Source organism: Ochotona princeps, chromosome 9 (assembly GCF_030435755.1).
Source record: "Ochotona princeps isolate mOchPri1 chromosome 9, mOchPri1.hap1, whole genome shotgun sequence".
Classification (NCBI taxonomy): domain Eukaryota; kingdom Metazoa; phylum Chordata; class Mammalia; order Lagomorpha; family Ochotonidae; genus Ochotona; species Ochotona princeps.
In genome coordinates, this window is record NC_080840.1 from 33,807,157 (window position 1) to 33,827,246 (window position 20,090).

Here is a 20,090-nt window from a genome sequence, read left to right on the forward strand (position 1 = left end):
TATAGCAGCCAGTTCTGTGTACAAACAAAAATTGAAGGGTCAATGAAGTAGTCACAAGATGTGGTTAAGAACTTGCACGTTATAATGTATTGATTACTCAATACCATGCCAATTGATTCCATAATGTTGTAAATTTTTGTTGATGTTGTGCTGGGGCTTCCAATTGAATGGGATGATATTCTGCCAGCTCTGCCTTCAGACCAGAGAAGGTCTCCCCAAGAAACTGTTGAATTTATCTAGACAATAAGATTCTGGACTCTATGCTTGGTATATGGTGGCAACGAAAGAATCTTGACTTAATTTGAACTGTAATACTACAACTAGGTGGAGGAATCTACCACGGGGGAAGGGCATTGGGAGGGGATGGGGGAATCCCAGAACCTATGAAACTGTGTCACATAATGCAATGTAATTAAAAACAAAACAAAACAAACAAAAATAGCTCTTTGTCACTTTTCTGTGTTATTTTATGTTTTAAATGTCATTAACTTCCACTCCTTTTTATTATGCTTACCTTTCCTAATGTTTGCTTTTGTGTTTATTTAGCTTTCCAGATTCTGGAGGTAGAAGCATAGATAATAGACTCTGGCTCCTAATAATTGTACTCACTTAGTGCTAATAACTTCCATTTTAGAATTTCTTTTGAATGTGCTGTATTGTCATTTTCATTCAATGCTTTAAAGATTTTTCGTTGGAGTTTACTTTGTAGCTTGTGGATTATTTAAGATTTTCTGCCTTTTTACATGCACTATCCTGATACTGTTATATTTGAAGTGACTTTCTTATAGGTTTTGTAGAGTTGAGTCATGTTTATTAACCCACTCTTCTAGTCTGTCTTCAAAAAAAAAAGATAATTTACATTTAATATTATTTATTAATATGTTAGTACTTTTACATTTTGTAGGGTTTTTTTTGCCTCCCTTGGTTTCTTGAACATTTTTTTACAGTTCTGTTTTGATTTGTCTGTTGCTTTTTTGAGTGTTTTGCTTTGCAGTGCTTTTTTAGTGGTTGAGCTAGTTAGTAATGTATCTAAGCTATCTGTTTAATAATACATAATCTGATATTACAAATTGTCACAGCATACTGGTTTCATCATTTTACCCATTCAGATAAAATGTAAAACCCCTGTTTCCTTTGAATCTTCTTACCATTTTTCATTTGTTGTCTTAAATATTTCTTCTTCATATATGTATTACCACATTAGACAGCACTTTAATTTTTTTTTAAACTGGCCAAAATAATAGGAAACTAAAGAGTGGGAAGAAAATCTGGTGTTTATTATTGTTGCTCTTGTTATTTACTGTACTATTCTTTCCTGATTTCCTTTAATTTTTTGTTTCTGTTTCCATTCCTCTAGCTAGGAATAGGTCTGTGGTAACACATTCTCTTAGTCGTCCAGCATTTGTGATATCTTGATTTCTCTTATATTATCCAAGGCGGACAGTTCATTTATTTCAGACTTGAAAAATACCATGCAGCTTCCTTCTGGTATCCATGGTTTCTTATGAAAATTTTGCTGTCATTTTGTTTCTCCTCTGTAGATGATATGTCATTTTTCTCTTTTTTAAGATTTTTACTCTTTTATTTTTACATGTTTAATTATGATGTTCTTCACATGGATTTTTCTTTTGGTCTATCCTGTTTTGGCTTTGTTCAGATTCTGCAACCTGTGGGTTTTTATTACTTAACAAACTTGAAAATTTTTCTTTTCTTTCTTTCTTTCTTATTTTTTTTTTTTAAAGATTTATTTTTGTTGGAAAGGGCAGATCTACAGAGAGAAGGAGAGACAGAGAGAAAGAACTTTTGTCTGTTGGTTCACTCCCCAAGTGGCCGCAACAGCCAAAGCTCAGCTGATCTGAAGCCAGAGGCCAGGAGCCTCTTCCAGGTCTCCCACATGGGTGCAGGGTCCGAAGGCTTTGGGCTGTCCTTGACTGCTTTCCCAGGCCACAAGCAGGGAGCTGGATGGGAAGCAGAGCAACCGGGATTAGAGTTGATTTTTGTATGAAGTATAGGATAGAGATCTTGTTTCATACTTATGCATGTGGAGATCCAATTTTTCCATCACAATTTATTGAAGAGACTACCCTCTTCCCACAGCTTGATTTTAGTTCATTTGTCAAAGAATAGTTGGTTGTAGATGTAAGGATTGATGTCTAGAGATTTTATTCTTTTCCATTGGCCAACATGTCCATTTGTGTGCCAGTACCAGTCTGTTTTGATTGTTACTGCCTTCTAGTATGTCCTAAAATCTGGTATTGTGATGATTCTGGCTTTGTTTTTATTGTTTCAGATTGCTTTTACAATTTGTCATCTCTTGCGTTTTCATAGGAATTTAAGCTTCAGTTTTTCTAGGTCTGAGGAGACTGTTGTAATTCTGATTGGGAATTGTGTCGAATTTGTAAATTACTTTCAGTTGAGTGGGCATTTTAATGATATTAATGCTTCCAGTTGCAAACATGGCAAATTCCATTTTTTATGTCTTTGAAAAAATTTTTTTTAATATTTTATAATTTAAATTGTAGAAAACTTTCATATCCTTGGTTAGACTTCTTACAAAGTACTTAATTTTTTTGTAGCTTTTGTAGATGGAACTCATAATTCTTTTTGAGCCCTGGAATTATTTATGTATAGGTAGGCTTTTGATTTGTGTGTGTTGATTTTATATGCTGCAGTTTTGGCAGTTTCTCTTACGAGTTCCAGTAGTCACTTAGGAAAGTCTTTGGTTTTCCTGTATGTTGGATCATGTGATCTGTAAACAGGGCTAATGTTACTTTTTTTTTCTTCTAATTTGTATCCTTTTGCTTTCTTTTTCTTGCTTAATGACTCTGGTTAAAACTTCCAGAAGTATATTCACATATCTTGTCAATGTTACTCTCTTTTCTCCAGCAACACTAATTACATGAATTAAAAAAATTTTTTGTTTTGTCTTAATTTTTATTTATTTGGAAGACAAAGTGAGAGGAACACACACACACAAATATACGGCAGAGAGAGGGATCTTCCATCTGTGGGTTCACTCCCCTGATGACCGCAACCAGGAGCCAATAAGTTCATCCAGTATCCCATGCAGGGGGCAAGGACCCAGGAACGTGGGCAGTGGGCCATCATCTGCTGCCTTTCCCAAGCCATCAGCGGGGGCTGGGTCAGAAGTTGAGCAGCCAGAACACAAACCAGCACCAATATAGATTGCTATTGATGGAGTTGGCGGCTTCATTCATTGTGCCACAACACCAGCCCCGAAATACATGAATTTTAAGTATTTCAGTTAACTCTACAAGTCCCTGGAATCCTGTGAATTCCCTGTTTGCCTGTCCCTGGTTACTCTCTTTTCTCTGTTGTTCATACAATTTGCATTCTGTTGTTCTATCTTGCAGTTCCCTTACCTTTTCCTCTGCCTCTTCATTATGGTATTGAGACCATCCTCTGACCTTCGTATTTCTGCAACATTGTTGTCCAGTTCTGAAATTTCCATTTGATTTTTCTTTGTAACTTCTGCCTCTTTGCTGAGATGTCTTAGTTTTTATTTGTTTCAGATATTTGCATGTCTCTACATTGAAGCATTTTTTTCATGATAGTTTTAAAATAATTGCCAAATAATTCTAACTTTCCTAGTTTTGGTGTTGACATCTGTTTATTTTTTTCCCATTTTGTTTGTGGTCTTCTTGATTCTTGCTATGGTGAGCAGTTTTTGATTGAAAACTGGGCATTTGTATTTGTTTCCCAAATCTGGGTCTGTCTTAGGCATTATTGGATGTGGCTTCCCTGCAGGGTAGGGGAGCTCATTACCACAGGTAAAATTTAGTTCATCTTCCCTAGTCAACCTCTCTTGACAGCCAGTGTGGCAGGAGTAACTCTTCATTGTTGCAAGTGGTGGAGTAGGGATTCCAGTTCCTCACATGGTCTGTGTTGTCTTGGGACTTACCTCATGTTTCCTGGTTGATAGAAAACACCTTGGCTGTCCTATGTACCTCCCCAACATTAGAGGATTAGTTACATTATTGCTGGATTGGAGTGTAAGTCCAGACTCTACAGAAGCTCCACTACACTGGGTGGAAAATGCAGCTGTCTTGTTATTCTCCAGAGAAGTGACAGTTTTGTCTCCCTGATTCATCTATCATGATACCAGTGTGGCAGGTCTTAGGGCATTTTGGAAGTAGTTGAGGTTCCCGCTCAGCCGTTATAACTTGATTGAGATGGACTACAGTGGTTTTATTCTATGATGTTTGGCTCAAGTAGCTCTGTCTGTCTGTTTGTTTAGGCTTGGCTTGAATAGCCTGCATCCCTTCCGGTCTCTTGGCCAGAAAGAGAGAGAAAGAGAGAAAGCGAGCTTTTGTTGTTGTTCATATTTGTTTTTATTTTCTGAATATTGGCTTCTTCAGTTACATATTTGGAATATATGAGGCAAAAATTCCCGAGATCTTACCAATTTTGGACTTTGTGGTTTCTGGCTGTTTTGCCTTTTTTCCAGGCTTTAAAACAAACATGTAATATCCATGTTTTTTGGTTGAATATAATGGGAGATTTAATAAGGAAAAGGATCTATTCTATTTTTGCTGAAAGTAGACATTATGCTTGATTTTTAAGTGGCAATAACCTTGTATTAGATGGAATTTTAGATAAAATATTACAGTGCAATACATACATATTTAAATATATAAATATCTTGTGTGTTACGTAGCAAGGGAAACAGTTTGGTTTGGACCTGGAGCTGGTCCCTGAATTTCAGAGTATTCATTATTTCTCCCCTTCCTTGACTTCTGAACTTTTAGTTTCCAAAAATGATTGTGTTTTCTCAATGGTTCATCACTTGTATCAAATGTAGTAGATATTGAGAACTAGATTATTTTGTGTCTGCTGTTTGCTTCATGAAGTGATTATTAACGCTGGATGCACCTGAGATCTTACAGGAAGTTAAAAAGGCAAAGCCAATCTGGTCGATTTCAGACCAGATCCTTTGGATTGGGTCCAGAGCATCAGTTATTGGAATACGACTCCTGTTGATTCCTGCATAAGCTGCCGGTGACAATCACTGGTCTCCTGTTGGAAAGAAGAGTGATTGCTTCTGAGTCATAGGCTTTCTTAAAGAATGGAGATAGAAACTGCTACATGACTATTTTTTTTATAAAGACTTACATATTTGTTGGTAAGAGTAACATACAGAGAGAAAGAGAGAGAAAAAAAACCGTTCGCCTGTTGGTTCATTCTCTGAATGGTTTTAATGCAAGGGCTAGACCAAGGCAAAGACAGGAAGGAGACAGGAACTCCCTCCAGGTGTCCCTATAGTTGGCAGGAGCCCACATAATTGAGCCATCTTTTGCAACTTTCTTAAGAACTTCAGCAGGGAGCTGGATTGGAAGCAGAGTAGCTAGTGTTTGAATAGTTTCTCAGGTATTGAATAAAGGCATTGCAAACAGCGGTGCACCCATTGCACCTCAGTGCTGGGCCTGTGAATTTTTTTTAAATCGTTTTCACTTATTCTTGGTAAAAATCTGATAATTTCTTTTTTCATAGCAATTACATTTGACAAAGGCTATAATTAAGTTATTATTTTTCTAGATTAAATGACCATTTTCTTTGTAAAATGTAGTTTTATGATTTGTGAGATCTGTTGTTTACTTTTGATGAAAAACTTCATAAGACTTCAAAAGGTTCATGAAAAATGGAATTGAAAGATAAATTCTAGTACCAAGAATTTTGAAATACACTCAAGTTTTTTCATAATATGCATTTCCCATGAATTCGTTATATATCTATACTTTTTGTATATGTATCCTTTGGTTTAGACATCTTCCACATTTTCAGTTATTCCGTTTTTTTGTTCTTCAAATACCTTTTGTTGTTGGTTAAGTGTAGTTTCTGTTCATCCTAATTGGCATTGATTTCTTTCTACTGATTGGATTTTTATTGTTGCTAAATTCATTTTTTTTCCCACTGGGCATTATATTGCTCTTGGACCAACGCCCCTTTGTTTTGTAACACTTTTATTGTTCTAGAACATATTTATTGTTTTATCTTAATTCAGTGACAGACACTAGTTGACCTTTGCTTGTTGACATTTAACCTTGTTCTTTATATCAATATGAGTTCATAGGCCTTTCGGTAAGAATATACTTACTTTTTTTTTTATCTCTGTTAAGTGTGATTAAAGGTTGATTGATATGTTGTTCCTACTTGGTGTTACCTTTCTATGTTTTGCTCTTTGAAAAGAAAAGAGAGAGACAAAGGGGTCTTCCATCTGCTGATTCATTCTCAAAAGGTCCACAGCAGTTGGGACTGGACCAAGCCAAAGCTAGGAGCCTGTAACGTAATGTGAGCCTCCCGTATAGGCTGTATTGGCATGAACCCAACTACTTAAGCCTTTACTTGATGTTAAAAATTGAAAGCCAAAAGCCAAAAGTATATTAATTGATTTTAAATCATATTAAATATTAACATCAATAATATATTCTTATGAAAAATTATTTTTCCAAAAATAGAGTAATTTCTTAATAAAAGCTAATTGAGTTTTTTAAATGTTGCTATATCGCATCATTTAAAAGATATACCCCAATACTCTGGTTTCTCTTCAGATCATATAAATCTTTCACCTTTTACTAAAAGATATACCCCTATACAGTTATGTATTTGTATGACAGAAATTTTTAAATTTTTTGTGATAATTATGAATTTTGTTGTGACACTTTACTCAAACTCAACAATGTTTGTTTCTTAAAGATTAACTCAGTTATTAGAATCTCAAGCTATAGTACTGAGTTCTCTGACTTTGCTCCATTAAAATTGTATCCTATCTTATACTTTGATAGATCTCTATCCATGTGTTATATAACATCACGCATTTGTCATTGCAAAAATACTGTCTCACACTGGATTATGTAGCTCTTTCAAATTTTGGCAGGCTGTATCAAAATTGCATTTGTCAATATCACTATCAATCTCACCAGAACAGTTTGATGATTGAGAAACTGCTAAGTGCCAGATAGATGTTTTTGAAAATATGAATTTTTACTTTTAAGCTGAAATTTTATCATTGCCATAAAAGCCATTGGTGTTTTTCTTGATGTGATAGGCCCACTTAATTCATTCTGGATATCTGCCACATATCCAAGTATGAATTAATAAATTTTGCCCATCAGTCTTTCATGATAATAAAAAAAGTTTTTTCCTGAAAAAAGCTGCGATTTGATTTGCAACTTAATCACATAGATAGGTATTTTCATCTTCATCAGGGTCTTTTATTTGAAAGTGGGTTGTCTCAGTTCATGAAAGTGAAGACTACAATGATTGGTATTTGGATTCATTGCACTGATGGGTGCCAGTGGTTTTACCCACCATTGTGTTTGTCCTGAACTTATCCAAGATTCCAAAGTTGCAGTGTTCCTTTGCCGACATGACTGCTACTATTCCAGATACCAGCTACATTGGAGGATTCCTCAGGTTACCCATACTCCTGATTGACTGGCTAAGAATTCTGCAGCTCCTTTGACTCTTTCAGATTTGATATTTTAACACAGTCATGGACAGAACTCAGGAAAAGTTAGTGAGTTAGTGTGGTACTTTGATAGAATAATACAGATCAGAAGAGCAAACAAGTATGGTCTACCATACTGCAGTGTAAGAGAGGGACACACACACAACTGCTGTGTTCCTTTTCCTTACAGCAGGAATCATGACACATCTCCCCTAACACATGAACATGTTCTCCACCTGCAAGGTGCAACATGGAATTGTTTCTGGGATTCTGTCGGATAGGAAGGATTTTTTAAGCCATTGGCCATGTGTTTGAACTCAAGATTTAGTGTAATCTCCCGAGAGGTCAGACAGCTGAAAGTCTCACCCACTAATCACTTGGCTGTCCTTTCCCATGACTCTTCCAAGTCCTGTAGCTTTCTGTCAAGGTGTTGACCATGAGCCATTTCATAAGCATCAAATGACATGACTTAAAAAAAAAAAAAAAGGACATGCCTGCCCTTCTGGAAATTTGAAGTGTTTTTGGAACCCTTGAGGAAGAGCTTCACAAGTTTTCAGAGGAAGTTCTGTGTTCAGTTTTAGGGAGGGTTGGTATGGAGAGTCGACCATATGGCAGTTTGTTTCTACCCCCTCCTTCTTGAAGACCGGAGTAAGACTGTGTCAGCTAGTATTTGAGAAGCCATCTCAAACCGTGAGGAAACCTTCTGCTTGACTGTAGCACTGTCCTCTGCCTGTCTCTGTGTGACAACACCACCTTCCTCTTTTTTGTCTCTCTCCTCCTCTACCCACAATACTCTCTCTCCCCCAACCCCTGATCTCTCTTCCTCTCTCTTTCTGTCTCTGCTGCAAGTTTATTACTTTATAGCTCTGTGGGGTTAGGTGTCCAAAACTGATCTACTGGGCTAAGCAGGAGTGCCTGCAGGGCTGCATGGTTTGGAATCTCTTCCTGTGCCTGCCAGCTTCGAAAGGCATGTGGCTGGGCTTCAGTGGTTTTCTTCGTCTTCAGAGAGGACCACCTTCCTTAGTCTTATCTCCTCTACCTCAATTCTGCCTCGTTCCAGTGTGCATGATTCTTGTCATTACACAGGCTTATCCAAATAACACAATATAATCTTTCTATTTTAAAATCTTCAACCAAGTCCTAGCTTTTTTGCTATGTAAGGAAGCTTCTTCACAATTTCCAGGAAGTAGGATGTGAACATTTTTGTGGAAGAGTGGTAGTTGTGTTATTCCATCCATCTAATCCTTTTCCTCTTCCTCTATTATCTCTCTGTCCTAATTTTTTGAAGTATTTAGTATTTCATCCCCAAATATCTACTTATGTATATATCCTTAAAGAATAAAGACATACACCTAAGAAAATTAACAGTGAACCTCTAATGTCGGTTATTATGTAGCGTTTCTTCTGTTGGCATACAGCATACAATGTATTTGGCCTGTCATTCTAATTTAGTGCCCCTCCAGCATGCCATACTTTTTTCAAGATTGTATATTTTTATTGGAAAGGCAGATATACAGAGAGGAGAGAGAAAAAGATCTTTCATCTGCTGGTTCACTCCCCAAGTAGCCACGAAAGCCAGAGCTGAACCGATCTGAAGCCAGGAGCCAGAAGCTTTCATGTCTTCCACATCGTTGCAGAGTCCCAATGCTTTGGGTTGTGCTCTACTGCTTTCCCAGGCCACAGGCAGGAAGCTGCATGGGAAGTGGAGCAGCTGAGACATGAAGTAGCACCCATATGGGATACCAGTGCATGCAAGGCAAGGATTTAACCACTAGGCTACTGAGCGGGGCCCATCATACTTTGTTTATAACCTGTGTTACTGATTTTTTGAAGGTTGAGGTTAAAAGGAGTTTTTTTGTTATGTTTTTGTTTTGCTTATCTCTTCACTTTGATTCCCCCTTAAATCTGCATTTTGGGTTTGCCTTAATGTCTCCTCATTTTAAAATGATCTTCAGCATTTTCTGTATCCCATGTATTTGCTATAAACTAAAAGTTATATTTACAAAAGGGCTGTTCAGTAGGCAGTTCTGTGATGATGGAAATGTTCTCATTCTGTTTTCTCCAGTTTGATAGCTGCTGTCCACCTGTAGCTAGGGCACCAACGGCCCTTCCTCCCATAATTCTGTTTCCAGGCTGGAAAATTGGTTTTTATTGGCCAGATTAATGATTACTAAAGTGTTTCTGACTAGAGCTGGGGCATCTGTGAGTGCTTGCTCTCAATACTTTAACCCTGTGCTGACTGTAGAACTGCAGGGACAAGGTCCACTTTAGAGTTACTGTTCACTTCAAGATTTGTGTATTTCACATTTGCTTTTGAAGGAGAGGTGGTAAAATGTACACTTTATATGAATGACGAAAAGGACTTTTAGCATTCTATCCGCTCTTCTTCTCTATTTCACCTGTAATTAGCAATTTATTATTTGCTTAACTTGAACTTTATTCCTCCATTGCTAGCGATCTGGAATGCAATGTTTTATAATGACAGAAAAACCTGGAATCCGTCTAGTCCAGGGTTTTCACTTATGTAGAGAAAAAAGAAAAAAAACAGAAGAAAATTAATGAGACCACACTTCAGTCTTGGCGGGAGAGGTGAATTTAGAGCTCAAATCTGTATTTCTAATGCAGGCACTGTTTTGACTTCTTTCCACTCTGGTGTTTGCTCTCTTATTTTAACAGTTTGTATAAGTCATTATTTCTATATTGCTTTTCAGAAATGGTTTTATTTGACTTAGTAGCTTGCAACCTATTCCTTATGTTCACTGTTAGGAAACAGTGATGTTCCTCAAGTTTTTTTTTTTTAGTTTTACAACGTGTTTTCTTATTCTTTTTCTTATAAATTTGTTATAAAGTTAACCTGCTGTACATAGGCCTGAGGTTCTTCAATAGTGACATGGATTTCTTTGTTAGTTCTGGCATGTCCATCTCGTCTCTACACTCACAAATCCATTTGACATAGCTTCCAGCAAATGTGCTGATGCATACTACTAAGATGGTGAGGTTCAGGCATTGTAGCTGCTTTAGTTCTAGCTCTTGGAACAGATACTGAGTACTCTCAGAGTCTAGGGCATGAGGGTAATTAGCTGTTTTGAAGCACCTATATTTCTTGGCTTCTTAAGAGTGCTTTTGATCAGGTTGTTTCTAGTTTTTTAAATTCTAACTGGTACATTAAAATGCTATGTGATGTCTTGATATGTATGTACAAGTGTCATATAATAATCAAATCATGATAGTTAAATAGATGTCCTTAAGATTTTATCATTTATTTATGTTGTAAGAATTCAAAATCCTTTCTTCTAGCTTTAAGATTGCATATAGCACATTGTCAACCATATTCATCCTATTGGGCACTACAACACCAAAACTTCTTTCTCCTAACTCAATATCCATAAACCAACCAGCCCTTATCACACCCTCCCTGTAATTGACGAGCCTCTCCTAACCATCATTTTAGTCTAGACTTCTGCAGATCAGTTTAGGTAAAGATCTTTTTTAAAGTACCATCAGAGGTTTGCTGTGTAGTTAAGCAACACATTGTATAGAAACAAACACGAGGATAATCAGGCCATTTATTGTACTAACATTCTTCAATCAAAATGGTGTTAGAGATAAGATAAATTATACGGCTGTAATGTGTGTCTGTGTGATTTGATTGGTGGCAAGGGAGTGAATTATTAGACTAAAGTTAGCCACTGATCTCCAAAACTTTCTACCATCAGGACTTATTACCTAATTAACTCATATAAAAATCTGGAGATTGTTAAGATGATCCTCTGTGTTTCATTACTGGAATATATTAGTTAGACACAGTAAAATCTAAAACAAAAAAAAATCAGTTTGTTACTACGTTTTTAGCATTAAAGGGAAAAATAAAAGCATAGTGATTTTTCCTGTAGACATTTTGGTAGGTCTCTACAGACTGTTTTTTAACTGTATACTCAGTGTTCATGCTTGTTCAGCGCTTGTTTGGGAGTAGGATGTGACATTTTAGGTTCACTTTATGGTAGTGCTGGGTAAATAAGAGTTAGAGTAAAGCTTTTTATCCTTGGGTTTCTAATAGCTACTGCTGAGGTGAGCCTTATATGTAAAGATTATCTGAAGATAAGGCTGAAACTTATTGGCTCAAAGTTCAAAGAGAGCATTAGCTTCAAGGACATAAATCACTGGGTTGTTATCCACCAATTTGTAACAGAAGTGCAGATGAACAACATTTATCTAGACAATCTAGTATCGTTTACCTGCAGTTTGAGGTCAGTCTATATAGGGGCTTATATAGGTCCTTTGAACTGTTTTGTAGAGATGAGAGTTCAAATTTATTTTTTCCCCCTAATTTGAAGTAGCAGGTGGTTTTGTGTGCCTTTTCCAGCAGCTGCTGTTAACCCCATTATGTCCGTCCTTAAGATGTACTGGGTTCTACCTCAGCTAAGAAGTTGTCAGATTAATCAGGTTTTCTACAATCAGAATTCCCTCATCTGTCACTCCATTGTTTAGTAATTGTTTCACTTGTGTTCATTTGTTTTCTCTAAGTTAACTGTGCATTTGATGGGTCGGAGTATGTATCCTATTTTGTGGTCTGTACTGTCAGGGCTTTCAAAATCAGATAAATGGAACCTCACCGCTCTTGCCCCAAGGTGAAGCAGTTGATGAAGCAGATTAGATGGAGCCATGCAAAAAGTAAAACACACATCCTACTGTATTAAAAAAATTATTCCATTATTCCATTGGAAAGGAGATCAACAAAGTCAGAAACAGCTGTCTTCCATATACTGGCTCGCTCTCTAAATACCTGCAACAGCTGGGGTTGGGCCATACTGCAGCTGGGAGGCTGGAACCTAGTCTGTATCACCCACATGGGTGGCAGGGACTCAACTGCTTGAGCCACTACCTGTTAGAAATGGAATTTGGAACCAGAGCCAGTGCAGGGTACACCAATTCTGGCACTCTGATAAGGGAAATAGGCACCCACGCAGAGCTTTAACCACTGTGCCAAATGTTCATCCCCATGTGCAGAGTTTTTAAAAATTAAAAATAAGCTTTATTTGAAAGGCCACTAGACAAACACGGAGAGAAGCCCCTGGTTTTAATCAGTCTAATTCTAGCAGATTCTTACCATGTAGAAGGTGAGTTTGATGCTGTCTAAACAGAATATATGCACTGTTTGGCCTGTGGCCTGTCAGTTTGCTACCCCTGAATTATAGCATGATTCTGAACACTCAGAAAAGCTTTACAAATACTACTTATTGGATTAAAAGATGCTTATTGTTTTATAATGATTCCATTGCTTTGAAGGACTATTGTGGATAGACTGTGTGTAGCATGATGTAAGATGTGTAAGAACATTCTCAATTGTTAAAAGCTTTGTCCCTTTTGAAGGAAGACGCATGTACTGATAAAGAGATTACCTGTTGTCCTAGAATCAACAGACTCGGATATTGAATCTTTACTGCTGTGTACACAAAAAGTCCTTAGGATCACTTTCTAAGTTAAAGAGCAGTGATAACCGTGTAGTAAGAGACTGCCTATTGAAGACATTTGAAAGAATGATACAGTGAATTGTTAGGATACCTGAGTGCCTTGCAGTTAAGGCTTGCTTGCTTTCTTCCTTCTTTCCTTCTTTCCTTCCTTTCTTGGAACTGGAGTAATCTTTTATTCTTTTTTTCTGCACTTCCCCAAATGCTATTGATATAAGGTCCTCTATTTCTTCCATTTCCTTCCTGTAGGTTACAGCCTAGTTTAAACTTTCAATACTCTTTACTGGGACACCTACATTACCCCTAACTGACATTCCTAGTTCATTTTTAGAACATCTCCTATTTTGTTGTTGCTGGTATAAGATCTACATCTTGGCTCACAAATATACTCTGATTAAAAGCAAAAGTGCACGTGCACACACACACAGAAATTTTTTTCACTTGTACAACGTCTTGCAGAGCAGATTCTGTAGTGTGGAACTCCAGAATCTTCAATCTTGTATTTCCTGAGTCTTTCCAGGGTGAAATCTGTTTGCTCTCTGCTTGTTTCAACACTTAGTCCACTCTTTTCCCTTTCCTCATTCTGTTGGGAATGGTCACTGTTTGAATCATTTTCCTATTTTTTTTATTGTCCTATTCTTTTACTATGTGTGTTGTTTCCTCATCAGGCCTGTAGAAGTTTCTTAAGATAGTGGCTTTGTTTTCTTGCTGTCTTTGAGAGTTCCATGTTTGAAGGTAATTCAAAAACTTTGCAGAAAATGGAACTAAAAGAAAAAACTTACTTTGGTGAAAAAATTTTAAATTCATATATATGAGAGATCTTTAGAAAGGTCATAGAAAATGTATTATAAAAATGCATAAACTTTAAAGTTTTTGGCACCAAAATGTGCGTAGCTTTTAATTCAATTTTCCATAAACTTTTTGCCGCAACCTTTCAATACCTAATACCATGCGCTGTGTGTATTAGTAGATATTTGACCAACATTTCTGAACTTGATTGTCACTTCGTATTTTTGCATTGGTTTTTTAAATTATAAAATATGCACAAAATGAAATCCAGCTAATAACTATATTGTGATGGAATTGAATGTATTTATATCATTGTTCAACAGTCATTCACATTCATCTCCAAAATTTTTTAAAACCTCCCTGGGCCCGGCGGCGTGGCCTAGCGGCTAAAGTCCTCGCCTTGAAAGCCCCGGGATCCCATATGGGCACCGGTTCTAATCCCGGCAGCTCCACTTCCCATCCAGCTCCCTGCTTGTGGCCTGGGAAAGCAGTTGAGGACGGCCCAAAGCATTGGGACACTGCACCCGCGTGGGAGACCCGGAAGAGGTTCCTGGTTCCCGGCTTCGGATCGGCGCGCATCGGCCCGTTGCGGCTCACTTGGGGAGTGAATCATCGGACGGAAGATCTTCCTCTCTGTCTCTCCTCTGTATATATCTGGCTGTAATAAAATGAATAAATCTTTAAAAAAAAAAAAAAAAAAAAAAAAAAAAAAACCTCCCTTGTGCGTTTAACTCTGCCCACTCAGCACTGGCTCCTCGTTCTCCCTTTTCTGCATGGTTCTGTAGAACCATGGTTCTGCTCTGTCTCTGTGAATTTGACTACACTGAATCCTCATAAAAGAGAAATCAAACAGTGTTTGCCCCTGTGACTGACTTATTTCATTCAGCATGTGTTTTAAGGCTCATCAATCTTTACTTTAAAATCAGGTTGTTTGTATTTTTCTTGTTGTTGAGTTGTGGGAATTCTTTACATAGTCTATGTTTAAATGATTATCAGGTATAGTTTGAAAATATTTCCTCTGTTCTATGATCTGCCTTTTTACTCTTTTGATACTGTCCTTTGATGTACAAAAGTTTAAAATTTTGATGAAGTCTTATTTATGTATTTTTTTTCTTTTGTTGTTTGGACTTTTGCTGTTATATGCGAGAAATCATTGCTAAAATCAGTATCATACATTTTTCTCATGTTTTATTCTAGGTCTATTTATTTTCTTGAAAGGCAGAATGACACACAGAGAAAAGACAAGTGTAACCTTCTGTCTGCTGGCTTACTCCTTAAACAGCCACAACAGCCAGATGTAGGCAAACTGCATTCAGGAGCTGGGAACCAGGAAGTCCATTCTGGCCTCCAGATGCGCTCTCCTGCTGCCTTGGGAGCACAGGAGCAGGAGCCTGGATCAGAGGCGGAGCCACCATGACCTGAATTGGCACTCTCTCCCATATGAGATGCTGGTGTTGTAACCAGCAGCTTAATTTTGATATACCATCACTCTGGCCACCACAGTTACATTCTTTTAATCGTTGTAATTTTTTGTGTTGTGATGCGAATGACACCAACTTCATTTTTTTGTTTGTTTTGTTTTTGCCAGTATTCCTGAACATCTTCTTGTTGAAAAACTTTTTCAGTGGAATGGTCTTTTCCCCATTAATGTTTGATTAGAGATTTCAGCTTTGTTGACTCTCAAAGTTGTAATTGTGATAAGTTTTTTAAAAGTGTTTGTAGTTACTGACATATATTAGAAGCTTAAAACGTGCTTATTTGTTCTTCCCCATTTTAAAATGAAAGGAAGAACTTGCCAGATGTTTCTGTCACTAATAGAATCATTATATATCAAGTGTTCTATCTTTTTATTAGTTTATTTAGATTTTGTGACCTCTTTGGTTTGTAATTTATTGCGTCTGAAACATAGTGGGAACATTGGAACACATTGCCAGTATTTTAAATGAAGGCCTCTTTGAGGTCTGAAATTTCGTTTTTATGTTACTTAGCCTTCTCTGGGATTTAGATTCCTTTCTGTAAATTGAGAAGATTAAACTAAAGTGTTTGTCATGTATCTTATAATGTGGAAATTCTGTGCTCCTAGGACACCTAGGAATGATTTTTAGCAGTTGCTAAAAATTCAGTGAAGGTTAGGAAGTTTTATCATGTAGTGTGAGTACATTAAAATTGGTATCCTCAGGATATATTTTCTTTGTTACTTTGCAGTTTTGCTATTTTCTCTGTAGTTGAGCAGAAGTTTTTAGTCTATTTCAATGATTTTAAGAGCCTTTAGTTTCAAAAGATTATTATAGTCCATTGTATTACACATCTTTCTTATGCATTAGGAAAATGGGCATAAAATAAAGTATAATAAAATTGCCCATGAACAACAAAATCTGAATAAAAGAGAGGAGCGAATGAATACAGACACTTTGGTCTACAGCAGAGGAGCTTTTGGATACTATCCCTTGGATATATCTTCTAGAGGCCTATTCTTGTGTGCTGCCTGTGCATCAATAGATTAAGATTGCCAAAAAGCCATTTTTCTGTCCTCATCTCATCTATTGTGTTGATTGTGTAGCATTATAATCTTACGGGTTAAAGTGTACCCAGTTGTGACATATCAAATTCATTTTATGTTGTAATTTTTTTGTGATTACTATATTTGCCTCTGTTTATAACATGGAAATAAGATTGACAGGTGCTTGAAATATTTGTTTCAATTTTAGTATTTTACATCTCTTTAAAAAATGATTTTTTAAAGACTTATTCACTTGTTTTGAAAGCCAGGAAATAGGAGCTTCATCCTGTTCCCCATGTGGGCTTCAGGGGTCAAACATTTGAACTATTTTCTGCTGATTTTCCCAGGACATTCTCAGGGGGATGGATCAGAAATGGAGCAGCCAGGATACAAACTAACACCTGTATGTGGTGCCGGTGTTGCAGGAGGTGACAGTTATACAAGGCCAGCCTCAGAAAGATGTTTTAGTGAGAGTATTTTGTCAAGAATTGTTACAGACGCCAAGGGAAAAGATTAACTCTTTATAAATAATGATCCTTCAAGATCATAAGGGATTCATTCTGTTGGTGACACAGAGTGACTAAATGGGTAGACTGTGATGAGACTGGCTTCAATAGTAGTTTAATTTCAAACAATCTGAATGTGTTGTCATTGTGGCTAAATTAATTACTATTACATCACTAGTAAGAAACCGAAAGGGCATACTACCTTTAGAACTTTCCATTTGAAATCTTGACTCCTGTCTTAAAATAGAGAAATGGAAGTCCTGGCTGTATTCATTATTACTTCAAATTTTAGTGGTAATTTTATTGGGTTACCTCTGGTTATATGAACAGTAAATCTGGCACAGAGTGGCCAAATTGGGGAGTATTTGCATATCCTTATAGGGAATGTCCTTAGCTTAGTCGCAGAGTTGGAAATGCAAAGTCTATTTTAGAGACTGATTTAGAGTTGGGTTAAAATAAAGAATGATGTGCTCAATGAGCTTCAGTTCAAACAGAGGAAATTTAATGGGAAGTGATTACATTAGTAGCAGATGGATTTCCTTCCTGAATTTCAGGCTTACTAGAGATCCTAAAACAGCTTAATTTATTTTCGAGATTTAGAGTCTGATTAAAAGAGAGAGAGAGATTTGTTTATTTGATTGTGCTATTGTTATTGTTATAATTTTGTTTGGATGTTTTATTTGCACTAGGCTATTTTTATGATTCCAACGAACCCACCACCAACATTCAGGAAGCCAGAGCTGTGGTCTGATGACTTCACTGATTTTGTTAAGAAGTGCTTAGTGAAGAATCCAGAACAGAGAGCTACTGCAACGCAACTTTTACAGGTCAGTGATGGTAAGGGAAGGGTATTTTCTTCATACCCTTTAGCTTTCTGACATTGATTAGAATTGTTGTGAGTTTTGTAACTATTTTGAAAGATTAAAACCTCCCCAGAAAATATGGGTGAAAGATGTTTACCTACACTGGCATGCACACACACACACACACACACACACACACACACACACGTCTGTGTATTTTCTTTGTCCCACTTCTGTGTTTTCCACATTCATTCTCACTCCTCTTTAACTTTGTATTGTTGTTGCAAACTCTTGACCCCTGAACTTGTTTTAAATAAACTTACAAACTTCCTATTTCTGAAATAAGATGTCTCCATAATTTCTGTTTCCCATATTTCCCTTGCATTCCTTGATCAATGTTTCTCCTTTGACTTTTCGTTGCATTATATGATATGTCAATGCAAGATCCCTGAACTACCCGGAAAGATTATCACATGTTGTAAATACTACTTCTAAGAATATCTAAATGAACAGTTTTACTATCCCTGCTCCAAGTAGACTTTGTATTCAAAGTGTCAGGAAATCTACTTTGAAATTTAAGGCAAATAGACATCATTTAATACCTGCAGGTTTTTTTTGAGTTAATTTTCTCAGCAGAATATCATCAGAATTCTGAGCTAGTAGTTTGTCTCACATTAGCAAAATTTCATTTTTACAAATTGATTCTAACTAAGTGACAGAAGGGTTTAAAATGTGGCTGTTGTGACTTCTCAAGGTATCATTTTAAAAATATTGTTTTGTTGTAAGATATAGAAAACAATACTCTTAAATATATGCTTATTAACAGGAAAATTTTATTTAGTACTCAGTTTCAATGGAAACCAATTTAGCAATCATTATATAAGAAAAAGCTGTGTATTCCTTGGCCCGACAATTACATTTCTAGGACAAACTTAGCCATGTATGAAATAATATGTGTGTAAAAAATATTCACGTAACGTTTTAGTTAAAAAAAAAAAAAGATTGAAAATGACCTAAAAAAATCCGTCAGTGAACTGGAGACAGTTTAAGCGGAGCGATTCAAAAGCATGTGGACACATACAGGTATGCATGTATGAACATGTGTGTCAATGTGTTAGAATATCTTTGAGAAAATGGCCTCAGGAGTAAGGCCCCTGCGGGTGACAGGCAGGCATGGCATGGAGACTTTCTTTCCCTGTGTCCTCTCTGTGCAACTTTCAAATTGTGAGTCATGTATAAATATTACTTTTGATTATGTGTAAATCATACTTTTCAATAATGAATTAATTTATGATTAAGAAGATAACTTTTAGGTTATATTATTTTTCCACCACAAAATCCAAAAAAAATTAATGAAACATTTGTCAAAGTGTTTTCATCATTCCAAAGGAATTTAATGTGCAGAAGTCCAGGGCGTATTTGTTTTGTCTTAACTCATGAATAAATTATTCAGCCTAAAAGAAAGTAACAAAGAAAGAAAAGGCAATAGGAGACAAGTACGGCCAAACAAATGGCACAAAGTAGGAGGATGAAAATACATCAAGAATATCTGATAATTAATTCTTGGATAAGTATACCAGTGCTTCTGCCTTCCTGCAGACATTTCCAACTTTTTTGTTTTTTCCCCGGTAAAAAATTCTGTTGCTCTGAACTCAGAGCTTTGGGATAGAAAAGTCCTTCTCTGCTTTTGTGAAGGAGGCCACTGAAGCCCAGGAAGGCTCAGTGAGTTCCTGACACTTGACGGGCTAACTGATGGTGCTGGGTATTCTGGCTGCTCTGTGCCTTCCCTCTCCTTGGCCCTCTGCCCCCAGCAAGCTGCCCTGTGTGGGATACATTGACAAGGTCTGTGTGGAATTGGCATGAGCATGTTTCTTCCTAGTAATAGCAAGCAAAGCAACTTTTGTGTGCGTGTGTATAATGCTTACACGTAGTGTTTGTTCACCAATGAATAAGCTTTCTTTGTTTGTTTACTTGCTTGCTTTTCATTTTTCTCTTCTTGATCAACCATTCAATCGCTCTATTGTAGTATAATGTCTTTATCTGAGCCCTGGTAACCTCCCATGTTTTTTCAATGATACTGAAGAGAAAGACCTACAATTTCTTATACAAACAAACCTTGCATTTTCATTCCTTCCTACCTTTTCCTGTGTTGTCACTGTCCCCTGCCCCTGCTCCCATAGGTAACCTGTTCGCCAACTGATTCCTTCTAATTCATGGTATAATTTTATCTAATTCAAATTAGATACTCCCCCCCATAGACATTTTGCTCAAAACCTTTCCCATATTGGGATGAGGCTACTTGTTTCTGTTTGTAATCCTAAACTGTAACTAGTTCGGAGTCAGACTTTATCTGTTAGCAGGAAACTACTTTTGCACTCCTGCTATCTAGTGCATAATACATGCGTATTGAACTTAGTATGCGCCAATGCAACACAACAAACTCTGGACTTACTTTTTTTTTTTTTAGAACAGATGTCTTTTAGTCTCATAATGTTTTTCTCCCGAAAGTTGGAAAGCTCTTTTGTGTATTTCCTATTATGAGTTAAAATGCTAGTT

The 20,090-nt window shown here is 36.7% G+C and overlaps 1 protein-coding gene across 1 annotated transcript in view; it reads left to right on the forward strand.

The window, feature by feature from the left end:
- Positions 1 to 20,090, forward strand: part of STK3 (serine/threonine kinase 3) — a 285,278-nt gene that overhangs the window by 149,111 nt on the left and 116,077 nt on the right. The window contains exon 7 of the mRNA XM_004580628.3: positions 17,421 to 17,558. Within this exon, the coding sequence (XP_004580685.1) occupies positions 17,421 to 17,558 (138 nt within the window). The remainder of the gene's footprint in view (positions 1 to 17,420; positions 17,559 to 20,090) is intronic.